The 21,718-nt window shown below is 41.7% G+C and overlaps 1 protein-coding gene across 6 annotated transcripts in view; it reads left to right on the top strand.

Moving 5' to 3' along the window:
• Positions 1-21,718, top strand: part of LOC109981015 (IQ motif and SEC7 domain-containing protein 1) — a 91,975-nt gene that overhangs the window by 39,668 nt on the left and 30,589 nt on the right. The window contains exon 1 of one of the 6 annotated variants that reach the window (XM_065960882.1): positions 6,936-8,582. The exons of 4 other annotated variants lie outside the window; for them this stretch is intronic. In XM_065960882.1, coding sequence (XP_065816954.1) covers positions 8,506-8,582 — 77 coding nt within the window. In that variant the 5' untranslated portion in view covers positions 6,936-8,505. Of the gene's footprint in view, positions 1-6,935; positions 8,583-10,630; positions 10,983-21,718 lie in introns of those variants that run through there. One more of the 6 variants, XM_065960883.1, reaches the window with a different exon arrangement.

Genomic DNA, 21,718 nt, shown 5'->3' with positions numbered 1-21,718 from the left:
GCGCGGCATTGCCAGAGTGTGTACATGTATGTGTGTGCGAGTAGAATGCGGCTTAGTCCGAGCTGTTATTTTTGGGATGGCGATGAGTCCTAGAGATGGTGTGTGGAAGACTTCTTGAACCTCTAGTAAATCATGTGTCTGTTCTGCCGAGATAAAGGTTAAAGATATATTAAACAGTGTCTCATTTGGGAGTCAGGTTAGGGTTTGAATTATTATTTTTTTTTTTGGTATGTCCTGCTACTCTCTCCTAGTTCTCATCACCTCCAGTATTTAGCTGAATAAGCGTTCTTCTGCCTAGTTTCTCTGCAGAGGCACATCAAAGTTTGATGTAGTGTGCATTCCCTTTGGACCCTCTCATTTCTTTACAACCCTGTAAGTGTAACCACTTGAATTGTTCACGCATGTACTTACCAGCTGGTGCATAACGTTGAGCTGAATTACCCTGTCATGTCGTGATCTAATGCCATACATGGGGGATCAGTCATCTTAATGAATATGAGACCTTCACGGGTACCCACTGAGTCCTTCATAGACAATCTGCCCCTGCTTTTCATGGCTTAAATCTCTGTCTTGTTTTCATACTCAGCACACATTAAGTAGGAACACATTCATCAGATTCTCATGTTCCTGCAGTGAATGTGTGAGTATAATTGAATTACATGCTTCTCTCTGTTTTTAGTTGCATAAGTGCCGATTAAACATCCCCGTCTGTCTGTGGTTCAGAGATAGTGGCTGATTTCTTTCCTCCCTTTTTCTTTACAGCACTGGGCCACAAAAAAAAGAAGTTTGACCACATAGAGTCACATGACTGAGCTGAGGGCGCAGTGAAAGTGTGCTGCAAATCGATGACTTTGAGAGACATTCATGGTTGTTGTTTGGAGACAGAGTAGTTGTTCTGCTGATTGACACTAATGTTTTGGTTTGACTGTCTGTCACACTGAGTCCAATTCTCCCTTAATGAGGAGCTGGAGTGGGATGAGTCTGTTCTGTTGTAAATGTCATCTCATCATGGCTGCCAGGCCTCACTCCCACTGGAATTTAAATGCTGTGTCTTAAACACTTGGAGCCCAAAAGGAAGATATCCTGATCTCAGCCGACGGCTTTCTTGGCCTTTTAGGATACTACACTTCACTACTCTGGCCCACAGGGAGACAGAGGTTGCCCTGGGTAGAGTACGCCTAAAATAGGACAAGAAATGCATTTTTTGTTTTCAGTTTGACACAGAGAAACAAAAGTGTGATGAAGCAGCATTCTTTGCATGCACAGGCAAGTTGGAAAAAGACAAGAAGTAATCTGCCATGTGCGAAGCCATTTGGCGAGGAATTTACTGTACAACAGTGATTGTCAAACAGTTTAGTGGTGCAAAGAACTGTTCAGCTGGATCCCACAGGAAGAAGAGATGCTGTACGTTCACACTGCATGTTATTTTCAATATAACATTGCAAATAAATCATAATGTTATTGCTTAAATTCTCAACCCTTGACTTTGTTCTGTCCCCAGTTTTTAGACATGGATATTGCTAGCCAGCTTGGTAGTTGTTAACATCACTTGTGCAAGCAAAAAGAAGAGTAACCTTCTAATAATATGCAAATTTGTATGATGTCAGAACTTGATTGATGTGGCGATAAAAACTGAAAATTTTAGTAATCCTATTGTCCATGACTGTGGGCTTCTAGCAGGTTAGATTTGTGTACCTGGATTATGTCCGTGCATTCCTAAACACATTACTGTACCCAGCACACTGAATGCATAACATTTCAAAGGCAACGTAATAAACATCAATGAGCTTCACCCGTCATTGACATAATGTCACACATTCTCAGAGGGCATTCATGCCATAAAAGCAACTACAGCAGAAAAATGCTCACTTCCCATTATTATGAAAGATTGTTAATGCGATGCCCCTGTCCGAGTGACGCCAGCACTGATGAAAAACGGAGTGCGTCACCAGAGCTTTGAGGCTGTGACGGCAGATTCCTCCACTGTGGAGTCTTTGACAGCAGAGTGTGCTGGGTCTGCTGACTGAGAGAGCACACACAGATAACTGCCAGCGTAGCTCTGGATGTGCCTCCACTAGAGACAGCAGCTGTAGGATGCACGAGACAACAACTGCATACAATGTGTTGCACAGAGCGGGCTGTCAGGTCTTATAGCCTTAGAGCTGGCAGTGAGCTGGCTGCAACGATACATGCTGTATGCACAAGCCTGCCTGTATAACCATCATAATGATATTTCACTTGTCTGATTGCTGCAATGGCTGTTCACTGCCTTTATTGACTACAGTCATCATTCTGTAAAGTGGACATAATTATAGCTATTAAAGCACCAACAGTAGTAGTTTGGTCATTATGCCGACGACAGTGTGGTTTATATATCGATTAATGCTTTGATCCTGTCTTAGTGGATTTAACGGAAACTAGGAAATCTAAACTTTAACCTTTACTCTTCTACTTAATCAATAATGTTCTGACCACAGTTGTGAACATTAGACTCAAAATATCATGAAGAGAGACATTAGAAGGGTCAAGAACTGCTGTGTTTGAGGAGTTGCGAAAGCTCCAGCCCATGATCAATCAGTCAAGCCAAGCAGCCTACTGTACCTTCAGTATGCTAAAGCAGCCAAATTCAGCATATGGTAGCATAGCACAATCATAGCTCAGTCCTCACTTGGTCATTTGCACACACATTCAAAAAAACATCAGCAGCTGGACATCTGTAAGGCTGGCGCAGAGTTTTCATTGGCTGAGTCTGCAGCCTGTGCCAGCCCTGCATGAGGATTATCAAACCAACGCTGCTGGGCTCTTAGGGGCACATCGCAGTGAGTCGAAGTTTCCTCGAGGGAGTAGTAGTCAGTGGTTTGAAACAGCCGATAATAAGCCCCTGCCTTTGCCAATAGCAACGTCAGGGGCGACAGCAGCCGAGAAAGAGATGGGTGCATCAGAAAAAAAGGACGCATCTCCAGAACATTTTGTTCCTCTGGCAAAAATAAAAGCAGATATGAGGATATGTTTATCAGCAACAATGTTATATAAGAAGCACAACACAGAGATATCACTGAGCATTTCCTCTTGCGTATTGATTCTTTTTCCATGGTTTTGTGTTCGCTGTTTGAAAGAAGATGCTGCATATATGCTATAGGCTGTTTCTGCACACAGCCTGACTCATAAACAGTATGTTCTTTATATACTTGTTTCTCCCTCTCATGACTCAGACATTTATTTTGCTTTCGTCAAGACCTGCTAATCCTATCAGGGATTTTTTAGCCTATATCATAATTGCTGAGTTATAAATAAGGCCACAATGTTTAACAATCAACACATTACATTGCTGCTGTACTGTTATTACAGTAGCCCCTTTTTGACTTTGGTCATATACAGCCTTCAGAGTTGGACATGTATGCGTGTTTGTTCCCTCAGGGCTCTTCCTCAGCTATGTTGCCCTTCATCAGTTTATGTAAGGCCTTCAGAATAGCTGGTACTGAGGGTGTTGGGACCACCTCCAACCAGCCAAAGAGGATTTTCTTCCAATTTTTTTTCTCTTTTTTCCTTCACTTTTCTGTGCCTGTGCTTTCTGCTTTAATTTAAAGCCAAAAGCTGGAGGAGAGAGTCTGCTCTTATTATGGATTTCTTTCCTCCTCATCCTCCTCCACCATACTTAAGGTCTGTACTTTTCCCCCCATCTCCACATGTCTTGTGCAGGGATTCTTCCCGACCGCAGGCGGAACATGTGTACTGTACAATCTGTGTGATGCAAGAGCTTCTGCTGATGCAAACTGTGCTTTAACTTTCATGCAACATTGATATGAACTGATATCATCTGCTGCATATGAAATAGCATGCTTGTAAGATATGATTGAGCCTCCAGCCCTCCCTCTCTCCCACTCCACATTGACTCCAAGAATTGTGTTTTTAATCCCAGTTAGGAGATAAAACATAACTGTGACACATTATGGAGGCCCAAATGCAAAAAAAACCCAACAGTTTTAGGGTTAAAATGAAATCAAGTTCACTGATCTGCAACTTCATGTCATTTTTGTGTCAACATGTTCAAGCTCCCCATTAGATGTTTGTTTTTTCCCATTAGTGCCATATATTTGTTAATTCTTGTCAGATCTATGATGAATGAAATCATTCCCACGTTGTATTTTGTTGATGTTCTCTCAGTGAATCAGTGTCTCTGTCCGGCTCCTCATCCACCCCCCCCAATCACATCAGCTCATTGGCTTGTTAACCTTTGAACGCATGGAAGCGACTACAGCCTGCCACCAGGGGGCAAACTTTTCTAACACATCCTTTCAGACAGGCAGTCCTTCACACAGAAATTCATGAGCTCAGGCTCCTCTTTAAAATGTGAATCCCAGTTATTATGATGAATCTATCTGGACATTTGAGTGCAATATGCCTTTTATTTTGTGCTATTATTTAATTCCAGGATATTTAATTGTTATTTATCTTATGCTATCTCCATCTATGTTCTTTGAGTCCTTCTTGAATGAATACATTTGACAGAAAGGCCTTGTAAGGGGGATAAAGAATCAGGGTTAGGGCCGAGGACAGGCCCAGTCAGGTTGCACATGTAAAAATGAGACCGCCATTTTTACCTTTTCATGTCTTTATGTCCTTTTAAAATCCATGCTCCCAAAATTCCCACACTGCACTGTTTCTCCATTTTATGAACACCACTTTTCATTCAGCCCCTCCTTATTTATTTTATTTTTTTATCCCTTTCTCATGTATCGTTGGGCTGAGGATTTTTTATTGTAGACTGCATATCTCCTGCTCAGAGCAGGTCATGGTGGAATCCTCAGGGCAGCTTATCAGTGATTGACTGGGTCAGTCACAGGGAGATGAGGGGCCTCTGCACAGTAACTGCACTGAACTATCAGCCTTCATCAGTGCACTGCAGGATCAGGCAGCAGCAAACAGTAGACAATACGAGCCTGTGACACTGCTCTTAACATGAAGCCATTTATCAGGATTGATGGCTGAGCAGATATAATTGTCTCTCTTTATTGCGTTTTCAACCCTGAAACTGTGTGCATTTTTTGATTGATCCTCCTGAAGTCAAATGGGGATTGTTTAAAATCAGGAAGCAATGAAAAATCTGTCAACTTCCTGGCTTTACATTTTGCACATGCTTACATGCTTTGCAAGCTTTTTGTGACATTTGTTTAGTGATTGACCTTGAGTCTGACCTCTACAGAAAGCCACTAACTTTGTCTTTAAATGTTATAAAGGATCACAAAGTGGAAAAGAGCAACAAAACTAATGTAGAAATGTTGCTCAAAGTTCCAGTAGATACATAGTATGTATGTTCCATTTTTTCCAGCAAACCTTTCCATTCACTCTAAACTTACTTTTTCTATGGAAAAACATGGTTGTAATTGCTCATGGGATACACTTCCTGCATTCCTTTCAAATGGTAAAAAATAATGACAGAACACACAGCTAGCAAAACTTAGCTGTAGATAGAGGTAATGCAAATTCTCTCTCAGCTCTTCATCCTCCAAAAAACAAATAAAATCCTATCATGTGAGCTCGGATCTAAACCATGTGTGTTGTGTTTTAGTTAGTGCTGCAGTAATTGCTCTTCTTTGCCTCTGACAGACTCTGGTATGTTCTGCTTACAGAAACAGCGGGGGGTTCTCCCCACATCCACCACCAGAGGAAACTTCACATGAATCAGAAACGGAGAGCTAAAAGGGTTCTACGTCTGAACCACATGAGTTAATCATCAGGATGAGCCACAGCCTTAATGTGCTTTCGCTTAAATATCTTTAAGTGCAGAGCCCAAGCTTTTAACTTCTGCTACTCGTACACTATAATGGATTAGTGCAGAAATAGTCTTTCTAACTTTGGAAGTTTGTGATGCTGAAGTTAAACAAATGGAAATTTTTACAACACCATATAGAGATTAGTTTTTCCTGTAGAAAGATGAGTGTGCCTACTTGTTTAATGTAAGCCCAAGGGCTCTAGGTTACATACAAACAAACTGTAGTTATTTTTCACTTTTATTCAATTTTAAAGGTGCATACAGCCAAGTAAACATGATAAAGAGGTTTTTGTATTTTTTTTTTTTTAATCGTGGCTGCATCATCACAAATTTTGTTTTGAAGTTGCTGAGAATATTTTTTTAAAGGGTTTTTTAAGGCCTTTATGAGGGATGCGAAAATGTATAGACATTATTTTGCATCACATCCCACTCACCTAGCTGTGATTTGGTGCCTTTAGCTACACTATTACCTATTGGAATAATAGATCTTCTCAGGTTCAGAGAATATGAATTTTCTGTAGTTTTATTCTCCTTTTATTTTTCAAAATCCAACATTTTATTTAGTGCATACTCCTTGTGTATGTGTGTGACTACAATTTTATTTAATTAATGTATTTGTCCCACTGTCTTTATATTTCATAAAGCCAACTATTAGAGCAACATACACATATTCTAAAGTACCCTTACTATCCTGTAGCTGTGGCAATATGCCAATAAACATCTATTACAATCTATTTTAAGTTCAAGTGCAGAATATAACAGGAAGAAAATCACACTTGGTATGTAGAGAGAATGTGGGCTGTTCACCCACTGAAGGCTGTTTCAATTGGGGCAGATTGAGATAACTTGCACAGATAGAGGACTCCGTCAGTGTGTGGTCATTTTCTGTGACATGTATGTAAATAAGGAGACTTGAATTGTGACAAAAGGCTGAGGAATGGTGTGTAGATTAATTAATTCCTCGATCTGTGTCTCGATCTGCTCTTCTCACAGGCTCTCAGTATAGCCTTTGTCCAGCTCTGGTCACCCTATGCATCGCCTTGGGAAAACAGAGAAAGCCCATATTGTGCCAGGAGGTGTGTGTGTGTGTGTGTGCGTGCGTGCGTGCGTGCGTGTGTGTGTGTGTGTGTGTGAAAAGAGTCGTGAGATCACTGAACAGACAGAACAGATCTAGCAACAGAAATTAAATTGATATTCGTTAAATATTCACACACATTAAAATATCTTAATTATTTGTGTGTTTGTTTTTGGACTTGCTCCTGTATTTGTTTTCAGGAGTATGTGTTATCGCTCCAGTTTGTTTGTTTGTGTGTGTGAGGACGCTGACAGTGGCTGAATATTGATGAGAGGCCCCTCCACACCCCTTTCCCATGACTGTCAGGAGGACCGGGTGGCACTGCAGCATGGCACTCCATCTCAGGCAGAGAAAAAGAACAGCACTGTGCTTGTGTTTAAATGCAAAGAAAAGAAAAAAACCCTCTGGCAAGAAAAAAGAGAGCAACTTTTTATGGTGTCTCAGTCTTATTATAGCCCTCTTGAGCACTGCCGCACATTCACACATACTTCTAATGAAGACACAAACTTCTTTGATCCATTTTTAACACACTGGCTCCCACAGAAATACAATTTCATCCACATTTATTCTGCTATTGCAACATTCATCTCTCAGGCTTACAATTTAATTCACTTCATGAATCACTCCATTGACCATAACTGAACATTTGCTCAAGCAATCTAGCAGCAATTGTGTTTTCAGTTCCGCCTCCCTGACCTTGATGAGTCAAATAAAGCAAAAATGTCTTTCCCTTTAAGAGACGCTGAAAAAAATGTGAGAGCAGCTCATATTTATTTAAACAAAGCTTGTGTGTAAACTCATGTGGCCATACTAGATTGCAGCAGTACCTTCCCTTGCTGTAAAACTGACCAATCACAGGCCACTCTGCAGGGCTCCCGTTTGAAGCTTCAGTAGTACGGTAGTGTTGCCCGGCAACCAGAATCAGCACATTTCTGGGAGGTCCTGTGTGGATGGCAGCAGCTGTAAGAGGGAGAGGGAGACAGAGAAGAGACGAGAGCAGAAGGAGAAGGGGACAGAGATAGGAGGAGGAGGAGGAGGAGAGAGAAGGAGGGGAGAAAAGGTGGAGAGGGATGGCAAAGGAAGGAGCCACGCTGTCTTCTCGTCTCTCGCCTTGTTAGAAAGTTTGGTGTTGCAGCAGAGGAGGAGAGACAACGGTATAGAGGAGGAGGCAGAAGAGGAGACTGTTCCATGATCCTCAGTGAGGGAGTTTGGGAGGATTCCCCCTCTTATTTGTGCTCCCACACATTCCTGTACCTGTGCCTGCTGGAGCGGTGCAGCGCTCCGGCTGTATAGCCATGATGTCTCAGAGGATCCCGGGCTGACGCACTGTGTTCAGAGACCAGCACAGAGGACAGACGGACTGACCTGGATAGGAGCTAAAGCACAGAGCTGAAGCAGCCTATATCAAGCTTGTTTTCACATGTGGATCCTTTGGCTGTAATACTGGGTCCAGCTCCAGCTCGTAGAGAGTTCCTGAAGGGACCGGTTAGTGATGACTGAGGTTGTTCTGGGCCGTTTAAAACCACTCAGGACGGATTCAACATCTCTGCCTGTGTTGCTGAAATAAGCAGGGTCCTGTGCGTTTGGTGCCATGGTGCCTTTTGATGTTCTCACATCCAACACGGCTATCTCACCCTGTTGATTATCTGAAGTGAGGATGTGGAAGTTCAAAGCGTTTTGCCTGGACTACTGGCATGTGCTGTGTTTGCACCCGCACAACAACTTTTATAAAAGGTAGGTTTAAAAATGGCCGCTTTCGCAGTGTTTGGCTTGGATCATTTCTTGTGCTGCGTGTTTTTGCACAGTAACCACGGATCTGCAAGCTTGTTGACGTTGCCCTCCTGTGTGAAAAGCTCCTTAAAAGTATCAGTATTTTGTTCGAGACAGTCTGTAAATGCACTCGATCGAGCTCGTCTTATTGATAGAGAAACTGTTGCTCTGCACGCTGACACACAGGCTGACTCAGGGAGACATTACTCAGGCTGAACCGTTATCGATTTCTCTGGGCGAACCAGGTTACGTCTGTGATTTTGTAGAAGCACTTGGTTAAGTAACTTAAGCGCTTGGAGTGATCTTGTTTGTGTCGGCTGTCTGTTTAGCGTTGGCACTGCATCGGAGAACGAGAGGAGCTGGCTCTCACTGAATTCATTCATCCCCCGTGTCCCACTGGGACCTCTCCTCATTCACCTTTCACCCACTGCATCATCTTTAGCTCAGTGCTGAAGCAAAGTAATCCATTTTTAATGACTCTATAATGTGTTTGGGGATTGATTCTCCTTTCACCGCAACATGTCAACTGTGTCATTATTTTGATTTAATGTCTTTTGGGTAAAAAAAAAATTAGAATCACTGCGTTCATTCAAAGGTTGCACGAGGCCAGTAGCTTTAAAATAATGATTTCCTGTCTTTGAATGCCGCATATCAGAGGTTTTATCACTGAAGTATGTTTTTTTTCACAGCTTCCAGGTATGTTAAAAAGGTGCACACTCTTCTCCCACACTGTATGAATTACTCACCCCATCCCCCTGCTGCTCTGTGGAGACATTAAACACCGCTCATGTTTTTTTATCACGACACACACGCATATGAGACGCTCCACATTCCATACATTTACAAGCCTCAAATTGAGATGCACAGTTCTCTCGTTTGCACGAAACAGCCACCATGCGTTGAGGATCTAAAGAAAAGACAGACATGGATGGAATCGTGGGTTGGTCGTTTACTTCACTTTCAGCTCAATCTTCCAAATGCCAAATGCTCTTTAATCCCATGTCAGGCTGCAGTTTCTGCTTCGAATGATCGCATGTCATCAAGTCATGTCATTTAATGTAAATAAATCCCAGGTGTTGCAGTGTGCACAGACAGATTCTGCAATTTTTCGGTCCAGTTTTCTCTCTTTGCAACGATATTCTCCATGTGTCTGCAGAGGTTTCCTTCATGCAGATGTTTGATGTCTGAATCAGAAGCCCGCTGCGGTGTGATGGCACTGACTGACTGTGTGAGATTCAGAAACACCTGCTTTTCTGTCACATCTCTGTATGCTAATTTCTTAACACCTATATAAACACACCGTTTGTCATGATTATTAGTATTCTGAAGGTGAGGATACAGTATGTCCGTGATACAGTAATAATGCATCACTGATTTAAGCTGGCAGTAGGATGCAGGGAATCCCCCCTCCCTGATCTCCGTGTGTGAGTCAGTGGTCTTCAGGACTATTCAGGAATATTGTTGATTTTTTCCAAACATTGTGAATAACCCATTATGAGTCGAACCCCGCAGAGTTACTGGAACATCCCGGTCATTGGGTGTAACTCATTACATTGCTTAGCCTTCAGTGTAACATAGTCAGATTGTGTCCAGGACTGAGACTGTGTTGTTCAAGCGAGGTCAGGCAGTGTCGTAACTCAAAACAGCCTCTCCCAGCTGCTGAACTGGGGTTTACCCTCCCTCCTGCGTGGCCTTCCCATTGAGACCAGTGTGATTGTTGGACACGAGCCCAAGTATTACCATACACACTGAAAGCTTTCTCATGGTCTTTCTATCTCTCCATCTATCTCTCTCTATCTCTCTCTGGCTTACTTCCACATAAACACACAATCTTAAAAAACACAGGCCCGGCCCATCACCATTGGGGAGCAGCAGAAAAGTGAATGATTGCAAAGGACAAATGAAGGGGGTGTCAGCAGAGAGGAGACAGAGCATTGTGGGTGGAGAGCTTTTGTTAAGAAGAGGGATGATTTTCTTCTGCTATATGTACGCAGCCTTTACCTTACTTGGTCATCAAGGCAGCCTGCTAGAGCAGCAACTCTGAGCCCAACATACACCAGGGCTGGGAGAACTTCAGGAAAAGGCACAGACTAAGTCACTTTTAGCAGCGAAAAGAATGAACTTCTCTGCGGCTTTGCTCTGGAAAGTGAAGGATGTGGGGTGTAATTTGTGGTCAAGCAGGGAGTGAGCACAGACTGTACTCTTTTGAGGAGAGTCGCTGCATTTCTCTTTTTTTTTTTTGACTTTGTTGAAACTTCCTCTACTGTAATGTGCATTTTTTTCTGGCATGTCCGAAGCCTCCGGTGATGTCACTGCTGTATGGAATGCGATGTGGAAGTACTGCATTTCCAGCCGAACTATAAGGTAGGAGAGCGTCTGGCGGAGCCCAGAGTGGCCTGCAGTGTAAGTGGTGGTTGCCTTTTCGACTGACCGCAGCAGATATTTCTGATCAAATAACATTCCTGTCTATATGCCCCAGCCTGGTGGTTTCCTTCGCAGAAGACCACGGAAATATATTATCACAGCTGAAAAAAAGGGCAGAAAGTGAATAGCAAAGACATTTTCAAGGTCTTTCAGAGCAGCCTACTTATCAAGGACATGTCTTTGATTATGAAGACTTAAGAATAATCTGGCAATTCTTTTCTTCTCTTAAGCTGTATTATCACATAACTTTGTTCTACCACAGAAGTGAACAGCACAAATGTCCTCTGACATATAAGATACAAATCTCTTTCTGTAAAAGCGCAGGAACCTGAAGATTAGCGTTGAAAAAGGCTGGTTACATGCACATCATGTAGGTGCAGGGCCATCCAGAAAAAGCAGCAAGGAAAAAAAGAAGATCATCGTTAATTTCACAAAAAAACTTTTATTTAATCGCAAAGTTCCGGCCATATGGTCGTCTTTAGGTGATTTTTTTTTTGTGGGGTGGAAATTGGGGCCACACCCATATAAATAGATTTGCACATTAATAGGCTAATATGCACTATGATGGTAGGTGAGGTCATGTATGGTATAGGTGAAACACGTCTTTATCATAATCTTTTTTTAATACAACATGCAAAGGAAAAACTACATAAAAATATTGGGGTGCAATTATTTAACCATCATTAAACAACCTTTTAAACATCAACATCAAATCCCAAAACATTAAAGGTCACATATTATGCAAAATACACTTTACCGTGTTGTTCTTACACTAATATATGTCCTTAGCCTGGCTACAAACCTTCCAATGATGAGAAAAGTCCATCCTCTCCATCATTTGCCTGCTTCACTCTTTAGAAAATGTGTGCTCAAACAGGCCGTTAGGAGAGGTTCCTTCATGACATCACAAAGGGAAGTAACCCCTCCCCCTGGTTGGTGACACTCCCACAGCTAGGTGCTTGTTCTGCTCTCTGAGACTGCCTCCTCACTGTAAACAACAGGGCATGGAGCGAGAAAGCCCGAGCCACAACCCCTTCTAGAGAGGAGCGTGGTCAAACACTGCTCGCTTGCTAAGAAATAACGATTTATAGGCTACAAGAAAACTTAATGTCAAGTAAGTTTCAGTAATAATCACTCCTAAAATGTTTGAAGAGAAACTGTTGAATATACTCTTAATTAAGGCCCTTATAGGTGTTGAACTCCTGGAGCGTGAATATGTAAAAACTCTCTTTGATGAAAGAGGCTGTTTAAATCCCCTCCTCTTTCTTTTCTTTCTTCTGCTCTATATTCCATTTACATTGATGAAAGTGATTTATATACCAATGTTTTACTTTCAACCTGTTATTATAATCATTCATAGCCTGCAAGGGAATGCACTGCTTTCCAAACATGCAGGGCATCCATTTAATATGATTTCAACATTTTATCTCTGAACTTTTTTGTATTCTTTCATCGTTGTTTGTGTAATAGATTCGTTTTATCTGGGTTGGCCCATCAGGGTGTTATTGTTCATAGATTGGATTTATTTGATTTCTAATCGAAGGCACTGCAAAATAAAGTTTGGTTTTCCTCCCAAACATGCTTGAACTTCAACGTCACTTTATCGTACCCCAGGGGAAATGTAGAAACAACAGAGGCACATAGACTCAGATATAAAGAACATTTAAATACATAAATACACAAATACATCAACTAGCAACAGGACACAGAGATCATTTTAAAACATTGTTAAAACCAACATAAAATCTTGAAAACATAAAATGTTCTTAAGTGAAAAAGTACATATGTTTATTAAGAAGTTTGATTGCTATTTTCTTAATGTAAACCTTTAAAGGGAAAGCTGTAACCGTAAAATCTTTGAGTTGGTAAAACTGACATTATCACCAATCTGTGTATTCCTCTTTTGAAACCCATTCCTTTACCTCAGTTCATGTTTGCCCTTCCACAGATTCAACCAGGGATACGGGTTAAGGAGGTTTATGTGAACTGAGTGGTTTAAATGACTGACAATTAATGAGCCCTAATATCAAGCTGTTTAAGTTCACAACCACCACACATCCTGTCATATCTTTTTAATAAGTGACATAAAGTATTCTGCCCAAAAATAGGGTAACTTCTACTTGAAAAGCAAATTGTATTTTTGCAAATCTGGGCCAATGCAGTTTCAGAATGCAGTTCAATGACTATACGCTCGTCTGTGATGTTCTGTTATTTTTCCTTTATGTCTGTTCTCCTGTCAGAGTGTACTCACTCATCCCATGCATACATATGCAACAACAGGAGTTCAGAGCACAGAGTAAACTAGTACACGTCAGGATGCCATCAAATGATTTCCAAGTTATTTCTATGTGAAAGACTTGTTTGATATTACATTATTACATATTTATTATATTTCTTGTTTCTACATGTTCAGTGCCTTCCCTGATTGGAACCATGGTTTTGATTTTTCCTTGTTATGCTGATAAAACAAAATCATGCAGGCAATAAAATCCAAAAATATCTTTCCTCAGTGGGATTTCAGCATTAGGCTTAGTCATATTTGTGCCAGAACTTAAGACCTAGATTGGGTTACTTTAAAAAAAAAAAAAAAAAAAAAAAAAAACTTTAACCACCACCATGGTTAAATAATTGCACCCCAATATTCGGGCAAACATCAAGAATTGGTCATTGGTAAGCTCAGCTGTTAAATGTGTGAGCCTATCCATAGTTAAGTGAGGTGATTCCTGGCTGAGACATGAATCCTGCAGCAGTGACACCGTAGACACCAATGTACATCTGATCTGACTCCTCTTCTGTGTAAGGGAGTAGGCTGAGTGCATTACTTATTTAATGTGTGTCGTTGTGGAGCTAGTGCCTCTTTATCCATAGTGGATATCTATGGGATAGAGTAGAGGAGGAAGCTCAAGTCTCATTTGGATGAACTGGGATGTTAAACAGCTCCTGCCAGGACTGCACTGCTTCATAAGAGGTAAATGGTTCCAGCAGAACTTAACCTAAATCTAAGTTATACCTATTTTCATGACTATACATTTAGTGAGAGGAGTCTGTGACCCCTGTGACGGATCCCTGCTTTGCTACGCTGGCTTTATGACAAGTGAACTCTTTTTTTGGGGGGGGGGGATGAGGGGGTGGGGGGGTAGGAGGTTAAAGGAACTGTAATGTAATGGAAAATGGAAAAGAAGCAACCTGCCAAAGCGAACTTGCAGTTCCACTGTGGTGAGAGAGAAAATACTCTCCAGGGTGGAAAAGCTTAGACGTGTCTAGGATGGAAGCCGTTTTCTGGTTAGAAATGTCAGCATGAAGGAAACATGTAGAGGTTGTTACAGTTCATCTTAAGATGCAGCTATAGCCGGAACAGAAAAGACGACTAGTTTACTTTCCTTGCAGATTTGGTTCTGAGAAGATGAAATTCATAGAAAAGTTCAAATCATGGTATTTGAGGGTGACCAGATCCATGAACTTAAGCCGAGCAATATAGGCATTCATCGCTAATTCAGCATATTTCTGCCCACCTGTTTGAAATAGTATTTCTGTACTCATCCTTGCTTATCCAGTGGAAAATAGGTTTACAGTGCAACAACCTGTATCCTCAGGCTGCTGCCATGCAGCCACAGTGGGATGCATCATTATGAATGTGGGTTTTTTTCAGTGCCTATGACCAGAAAACAAGCGTGATATGCATTCGTCCTGAGGTTTATTTGGATTCAAAAGCTCCCTATATGCACAGGCTTTTTCTGATCCATGCTTAAGTTGCAGTCAGTGTCCACGCCACTGAATAATTTACTCCTGTGTCTCTCCCAGGGACATCAGCACTGTATGGGAGCGTAAACTTTTTCACCTCGTCACATTACCTTTAATATAATAATTTTCTATAATATCTTTGTTTGCTAAAAAGACATTTGATTGTGACAGTAATAAATGGACTAATGTGATTTGGTCATAAGAGAAAAGCCTGAGAATATGTCTCAGTGTGTCTTTATTTATTATCACTGCAAGGTTGAAACATTATGAATGTGTTTGAGAACATTGCTTCTGCTGCTCTAAACTGCTCCTGTTAAGCTGTACAACTTTTGAAATGGTAATCATCTGAGGAAGCCAGTTTGTTTACTGTAATGCAGAAGAATGCCATCCTCTAGAGAGAGTGCTTTTCATGTTCAGGCTGTTTTCTGAGTTGTCTGATGAAGAATGCATGCAAACAGTACATAAAGATGCATACATTAAGAAAGACTTTCATGTTTCTGTAATGTCTGCCCTCTTGCACAAGTTATAAGATTAAAACAGCTGGGGCCAAATAATGTGTCGCCTCCGCTCCACTCTGCTTTGTGACCAGAGCTGGACTTCACAAGCTCAGAGAGAAACACTGATGGTGTCTCTTTCTGTCCTTTTTTCACTGTTGTTCTACTTTTGATGACATATCCCTTTGAATCGCTTCACAGCGCCTGCCTGGAGAATAATGAGGGTGTGTGCTGAATTAACTTATGTAATGGCGAGCGGGAGGAGAGGAGGGGAAGGGATGAGGGGGAGGGGGGGGGGGGGGGGGGCAGTGAAGGAGGAGGGGGAGAAGAGGAAAGAGTGATGAGCTCATGCTGCTGCACTGCAGCTCTGCTCTGCACCTTGTGGACTTCATGCCATGTGCACACTCTTGCACATGTATAAATGCATGCATGTGATCTAGTTTGTGCACTGATTGACTGACAAGTATTTAAGCGTATGCAGACTGAATAGCTGATGATGTCAAAAATAGAACAAAGTTTAGAGTTCTGCTGCAGAATCAGAAAGCTTGCATGCATGGTCTTCATATCTTTACCGTTCACCCCTCTCTCAGTGCTTGGTTAAGAACGTGTGCAGTGCGTGCACTCTGTCCTTTACCTGCACCTCTGTAGACACAATGAACTGAATGCACAGCATGTCGCTGTTATTGCTGCTAATCCACCATCTTCTTTCTGTGACAAAACAGAGCCTCATTATCCACTGTGTGTTTTGATTTCTGTCACAAATGAGCGTCGTGGAGGAGGGGGGAGTTGGTAATGGCACAACAGCATTTACTGTGTAAAACGGAGTGGTACCTTTGAGGCTCTGCTTCAGTCTGCTGTGAACATGAGTATAAAAGGATAAACACAGCTCTGGGCAGAAGACTAAATGTTAGAACATTACTGTCCAAGACTCTCAACGTTAGTATCATAAGCACATGAATCAGTTGTAGCACAGCTGGGAAAGGGGATATACATCCTCTGAATTATCTGTAGTTATATAAATGAAGCTGGATTAAAAGCAGAAAACCCCATAAACCATTATTTGATCATGATCAGAGTCGTTTCACATGCATTGTGTGGGACTGGGATTGGATGAATTAGCACATGTCTCTTCATGAGAGTGAAATAAACAGGCTGGCAGAGAGAGGCTAGGAATGTAAACAATCATTGAAGTTAAATGATTATCCTGATTGGACTAATTGCTTTGAGCTGTGTGTGTCTCTCTGCATGTATCCACACACTAAACACACACACACACACACACACACACACACACACACACACAGACATCCATGTCCTTTGAGACGATTCATCGGACACCCAAAAATTCTGTCACCCTTAGCTGTTGCCTTGACAACTGGCCTCATAGATCTGCGCACGTGCATGCAATTGTGATGAATCCTGTTTTCAATCTATGAGGCAGTGTCCGCAGAGACGCAGTGAGTGTGTGTACCACTCAGGTTTCTGCAGTCACATGACCTTAGAGTTAATTCATTCCGCACAGATGTATGTTTAATTCATTGTTTCTCTATCTCTTATTTTTCTCATGAATGCATTAATCTCTCCACATAAATCAGTGGTACACAGCAGTTGAATGACTAATATTAATCAGTATCATCGTTAAATAATACTATTATAGTGGGTTTGTGTGTGATCAAACTTGCTGTAGGTGACAGAGCTTGTAATGCAGACTGCTATTTACTGTTAAAATAAGGACCGCTCAAGCCTCGAATTAAAGAGTCAATTCCGTCAAATGAGGCGACTAGATGAAATCTCTCTCGTCATACAGACACATAGATGTCCGCCTGCCCCATTGGGACCACAGAACTCCATCTATCCATAGGCCTTCTTTACCTCCTTTTCCCTGCAAGCTTTCACCCTTTTTTAAGTAACCCTCCCACTGCTGCTCCACTTTATATCCCCCCCCCCTTGATAAAGAAGGGTGGGAGTGTTTTGATCATTCATATATCTCTAAACCCTCCATAAGCCTCCGTGCAGAGTTCACTGTACACTAGCTCCATCTGTTGGTGGAGACACGTCAGGACGGAGAACAGCCTCAAGGTCTGAGAAAATCTCCTGTGACTACTTGATATTGGTCTTATGTTAATCTCCCTCCCACTGTGTGGATAGTCTCTGCCTTTGACTGCTTTTATCAGAGAGAAACAGACAAAGTTACCCAGCAAAGTTGTGTCTATACATTAGAGTGATTCAGGATTTCTGCTGTGAAGAAGTCAAGGGCAGAGAGCTAAGTAATGAAACAATGGGAGCTGTTTTTTTTTAGTCGGATAAATGAGCGGTCCTTAATTTGAGCTGTGAGCCCTCGGTGAGTGGAGAGAAGACAAATGGAGGCAGATGGGGGCTCTCGCCGTGTCTGGAGTCCCACAGAGGCTGCTGCAGCCTTGTAGTCTGCTTCTCTGGCTGCTCTCCCAGATAGATGCTCCTGAGATTGCCAAGTTTGACTTAACATGTCTGATATAATAATGATAATACAGAGAAGGGAAGATTAGTTAATAGAATGACTTGCATATCTGCAATAACGGTCCTAAATTACCAATGGCTATAAATAATATACGTCTTGTATCGTATTTTTATTTAAAATAATTGAAGTACACGCTACAAAATTGGTGTTGTGTCTGAGAATTTCTAGTTTGACATATTTCAGCCATAGTCATCTGTACTGAACAGGACTCAGCAGAGCACAAAGGTATTTTGTTCTTATTCCATAAAAAATTGCGACTGACATGTTTCTCATTTTCCACTAACAAACATTTACGTTTGACAATTCCATAAAATCTGAACCAAACTTTGTAAAATTATATCTCTTTAGATGTGTAGAGATTGTGAGATGATTTGTTATCTAACCACATTTTTGGACTTTTGCTCTGCCTGTCTGATGAGGTGTTCTGCAAGAGAGCTCAGATTTCCCCTTTGGCACCACCATGTGTCCTGAAAAGAGAGAGAGAGAGAGGGACAGAGAGAGAGAGAGAGAGGGGGGGGGGGGGGGACATAAATCTGTGACCTTGCAGAGCTGTAACATGCAGACTACAAACGTGTCCCCACTGAACCCCAGACATCAACACAGCAGCTGAATAAATGAACACAGACTGGAGTGGAGGCACGTTTGAGGGGGTGTGAGAGGACAGCTGATGGTGGAAAACGAGAGACTTGGACAGATAGAAGAAAAGGGAGAGATTCAAAGAAAGAGTGCGGCTGTGAAGCACACAGCTGAGGGAGGCAAGGGGGAGGGAGCTCCGTGTGATGAGATCCTCCTCTTTTCATTGACGTTTAGGAGAATGTGCTGATTAGAGGAGAGTAAATCAGTCAGATGGAGGGTTCCCGGTCTGAGCTGCCTGCCAGAGTTTGCGTAGATTTCCGCTAAGCTCGGCCACCTTACCTCTGTGTGAGGAGAAGCAGCCTCAGTTCTTGTCTCATACTGTAAGAACAACGAGGAGACAGATGTGTGGAGGTAGGTGGGCTCGACTCTATAGGTGTGTGTGTGTGTGTGTGTGTGTGTGATCTCTCCGGCTGTGAGGTGCAGGTGCATATAGATTTTGTTGCGGAGAAAGCAGCTGTATGCGTTGTTAGACGCTGCAGGTGATTATCTATAAGTCTATATGTAATTTGCAAAGGTTACATTGCAAACAGTTTTGTTTGTAGCGCAATAAATGTGTTGATTTTTTTTTTCTCTATATTATATCACTGTTAAATCAATACCTTTTGACTTTTAGACATTTGGCTTAGATATATAACGAACCCTGTAAGATGTCATCTTGGGCTCTTGGGAATAGTAATTGGCCTTTTTTAAAACTTTTTTTTTTTTTTGCCATTTTGACTAAACTATGACTGAATTGATTTTGTAAATAAATAACTAATTAGCCGACGATGAGAGAAATAGAAAGTTGCAGCTCCATGCAAGGGATCTGTCGATTAAAAGATCAGCAATGTGTGGGCCATAGAGCAGTTGATGCTCGTACTCAGGGGTGCCAATGCCTGATGTCACACTCACACTGCCGCACAGTGCAGGAGGGAGGGAGAGTTGTTTGTGTTTATTTATTTATTTTTTTACAGTCAAAACACGTCTTTATCTAAAAGTATAAACCACAAAAATCCAACAGGTGGTTTCTTTGGCTGTAGCCCTCAGCTTCCCCCCCCCCCCCCCCCATTTCCATCCAATCATCTTTCCGACTCGCATTCCTGCTGATTGTCCTGCTCACGTCAAGCATCCTGTTGACATCTTTCCAATAAAACCTATAGCAGGACCTCTGCTGGTCTGTTTTTCTCCAATTGTTCTCGAAGACAGAGCTCTCCATCCGGACCTGCTCTCATTAGACCTGTTAACAGAAGAGATGGCTTAGCGAGGACATCATTAAAGCCTATTAGATGCAAAGAGCGTGAGGCTGTTTCTCCCTCATCAGTCATGCAATACATGAATACAGAGCTGCACTGTACTCCATGCATGCATGCTGCGCTTCTTCACCTCCCCTCCTCATCACGTGCGACCCACCCCTTTCTCTTGGTCCATTTCTATCACCACCATCCCATCTCCTCTTCCTCTCTGCTGTGTTTACTCTCCATCCAGTCACATGTGTTGTTAGCTCGTTGTTGCTGGAGCAGAAAGTTGCTCCGATACATTTTGCGCTTCAGCATATGAAAGGCAGAATTCCCCTCAGGGGTAATTAGGCTCATTGGCAGCAGCTTCTCATCTCAATAGGTTTTTTATTACACAGAAATCCTTGGAGTTTCATCATTAGATGCAAAGTAATCGTAAAAACGGTGAACCAGCTTATTTTGGTGTGCTTATTATTCTGTGGAAAAAATGAGGGGAAAAAAGGCATGGAAGGGCTTATACAAGGACACGGATCTCATCCTGTTATCAGGGTTTGGTTTGAGGATGTCGCCGGGTTGCTGACTCAGCATGTTCCTGTCACTTAAACTGCTCCTCCCAGCTGTCACTCCAAATACTTACAAGTGCGCTGTACAATTAAGTTGTTAAAGGTTTAAGTCAGGCTTAATTTACCTTGTTGACAGAGGGGACAACAGGGATTGGAATTTATCTGGATGGCTGACAAAACCCAACTGGTTTCTGTCCATTCAATATACATATAGACTCGAGGTCTGCTTTTATGGACAGGTTCTCTGTCGGTAACTGGTAGGTCATAGGGCCAAACTGTTTCAGTAGATCTGGATCTGATAACCAGTTGTCGAACACCCTTTACAAATTATTGATTTTTTTCATTCTGTAAGCCACAAAACTGTGAATAACTGCTTCCATTTCACGTTGACAATAGATGCATTAACTACTTTAGTGTGAGAGGGTTTGCCTGAAGTTATGAAGAGAACAGCTCTATGGATGGTTTTTACAGCCTGAAAATGTATTTGGTTACTTTCCTTGTTCTTCTCAGCATCGTTTTAGTTATACAACCCCACTCACCGTCAGCCAAGCATTAAACTCCAGTCAGGTAAAGCTGGTGACTAGTTGATTAACACAGACAAGCAGCTTAAGACAATCCAGTTAGTTTCAGTTTGTTATCCAACAATTTTGAGTCAAAGATTGTGTTTAATGTGTTTGAAAAAAAGGGCAAAGCTTGAAGTTTCAAGAAATTATTTGATATCTGAGTTTAACAAATCTGTTTATTTTACAATCTCAACAGCATTGACAGTGGAACCAGCTACTGGATTGAGATCATGGTTATCTATTAGCTAATGCATTCAAAAATAATATGTCAAATCATACCATCAAATGAAATAAAAATAATAATTTGGCTGCTTCCTAGTGTTGATGTTTTTTAGTATCTTATTACCCTAACCCTTTCCTACACCCTATTCAAGATTTGGGTCACTAAACTAAAAACTGAAGATGTGGGAATAAAGCTATTATCTGAAATAGTCCAGATTAACAACAGTCTTTCTCATGGACAAAATATTCACAAAACTCCCAGAATTCAAACTGTAACGGTATAGAAACACCTTCAGGAAATCGACTCCACCAAAAGAGAAAACATTCTCATGTGGCCAAGTTGATTTCAATGTCAGTCATAGATTACCATGAGGGTGTGAGAATTTTTACCCCACTGATGTAGCCCACTGAGTTTGATTGACACCCGAGGCTGTCAGGAAGTTCAGTTGATTAAAGTGACAGGATTAGGACCGTCCACGTTCAATCAAGAGAGCACCAAACCAACTAGGAAAAACACACATCAGTCTCTAGTCTGCACCATTTTGTAGAATTACAGAAAATAAGGAGGCAGAAAAACACTCTGTGCCTTCCATTTCCATGAACAAGTCCAAGCCGGTTTATTTAGGTGAGTGAATCATGGAAAACAAAGAATAAGTCGGGCTTATAAGACAAAAACCAGAAGTATAAATCTTCAGTACTTTTTGTACCTTAGCTAAAATGTTCAATAAAACCAAACATATTCTTAC

This window comes from Labrus bergylta, chromosome 12 (assembly GCF_963930695.1).
Source record: "Labrus bergylta chromosome 12, fLabBer1.1, whole genome shotgun sequence".
NCBI lineage: Eukaryota > Metazoa > Chordata > Actinopteri > Labriformes > Labridae > Labrus > Labrus bergylta.
Note: the sequence above shows the minus strand (reverse complement) of the source record. Positions and strands in the feature narration are given on the sequence as shown.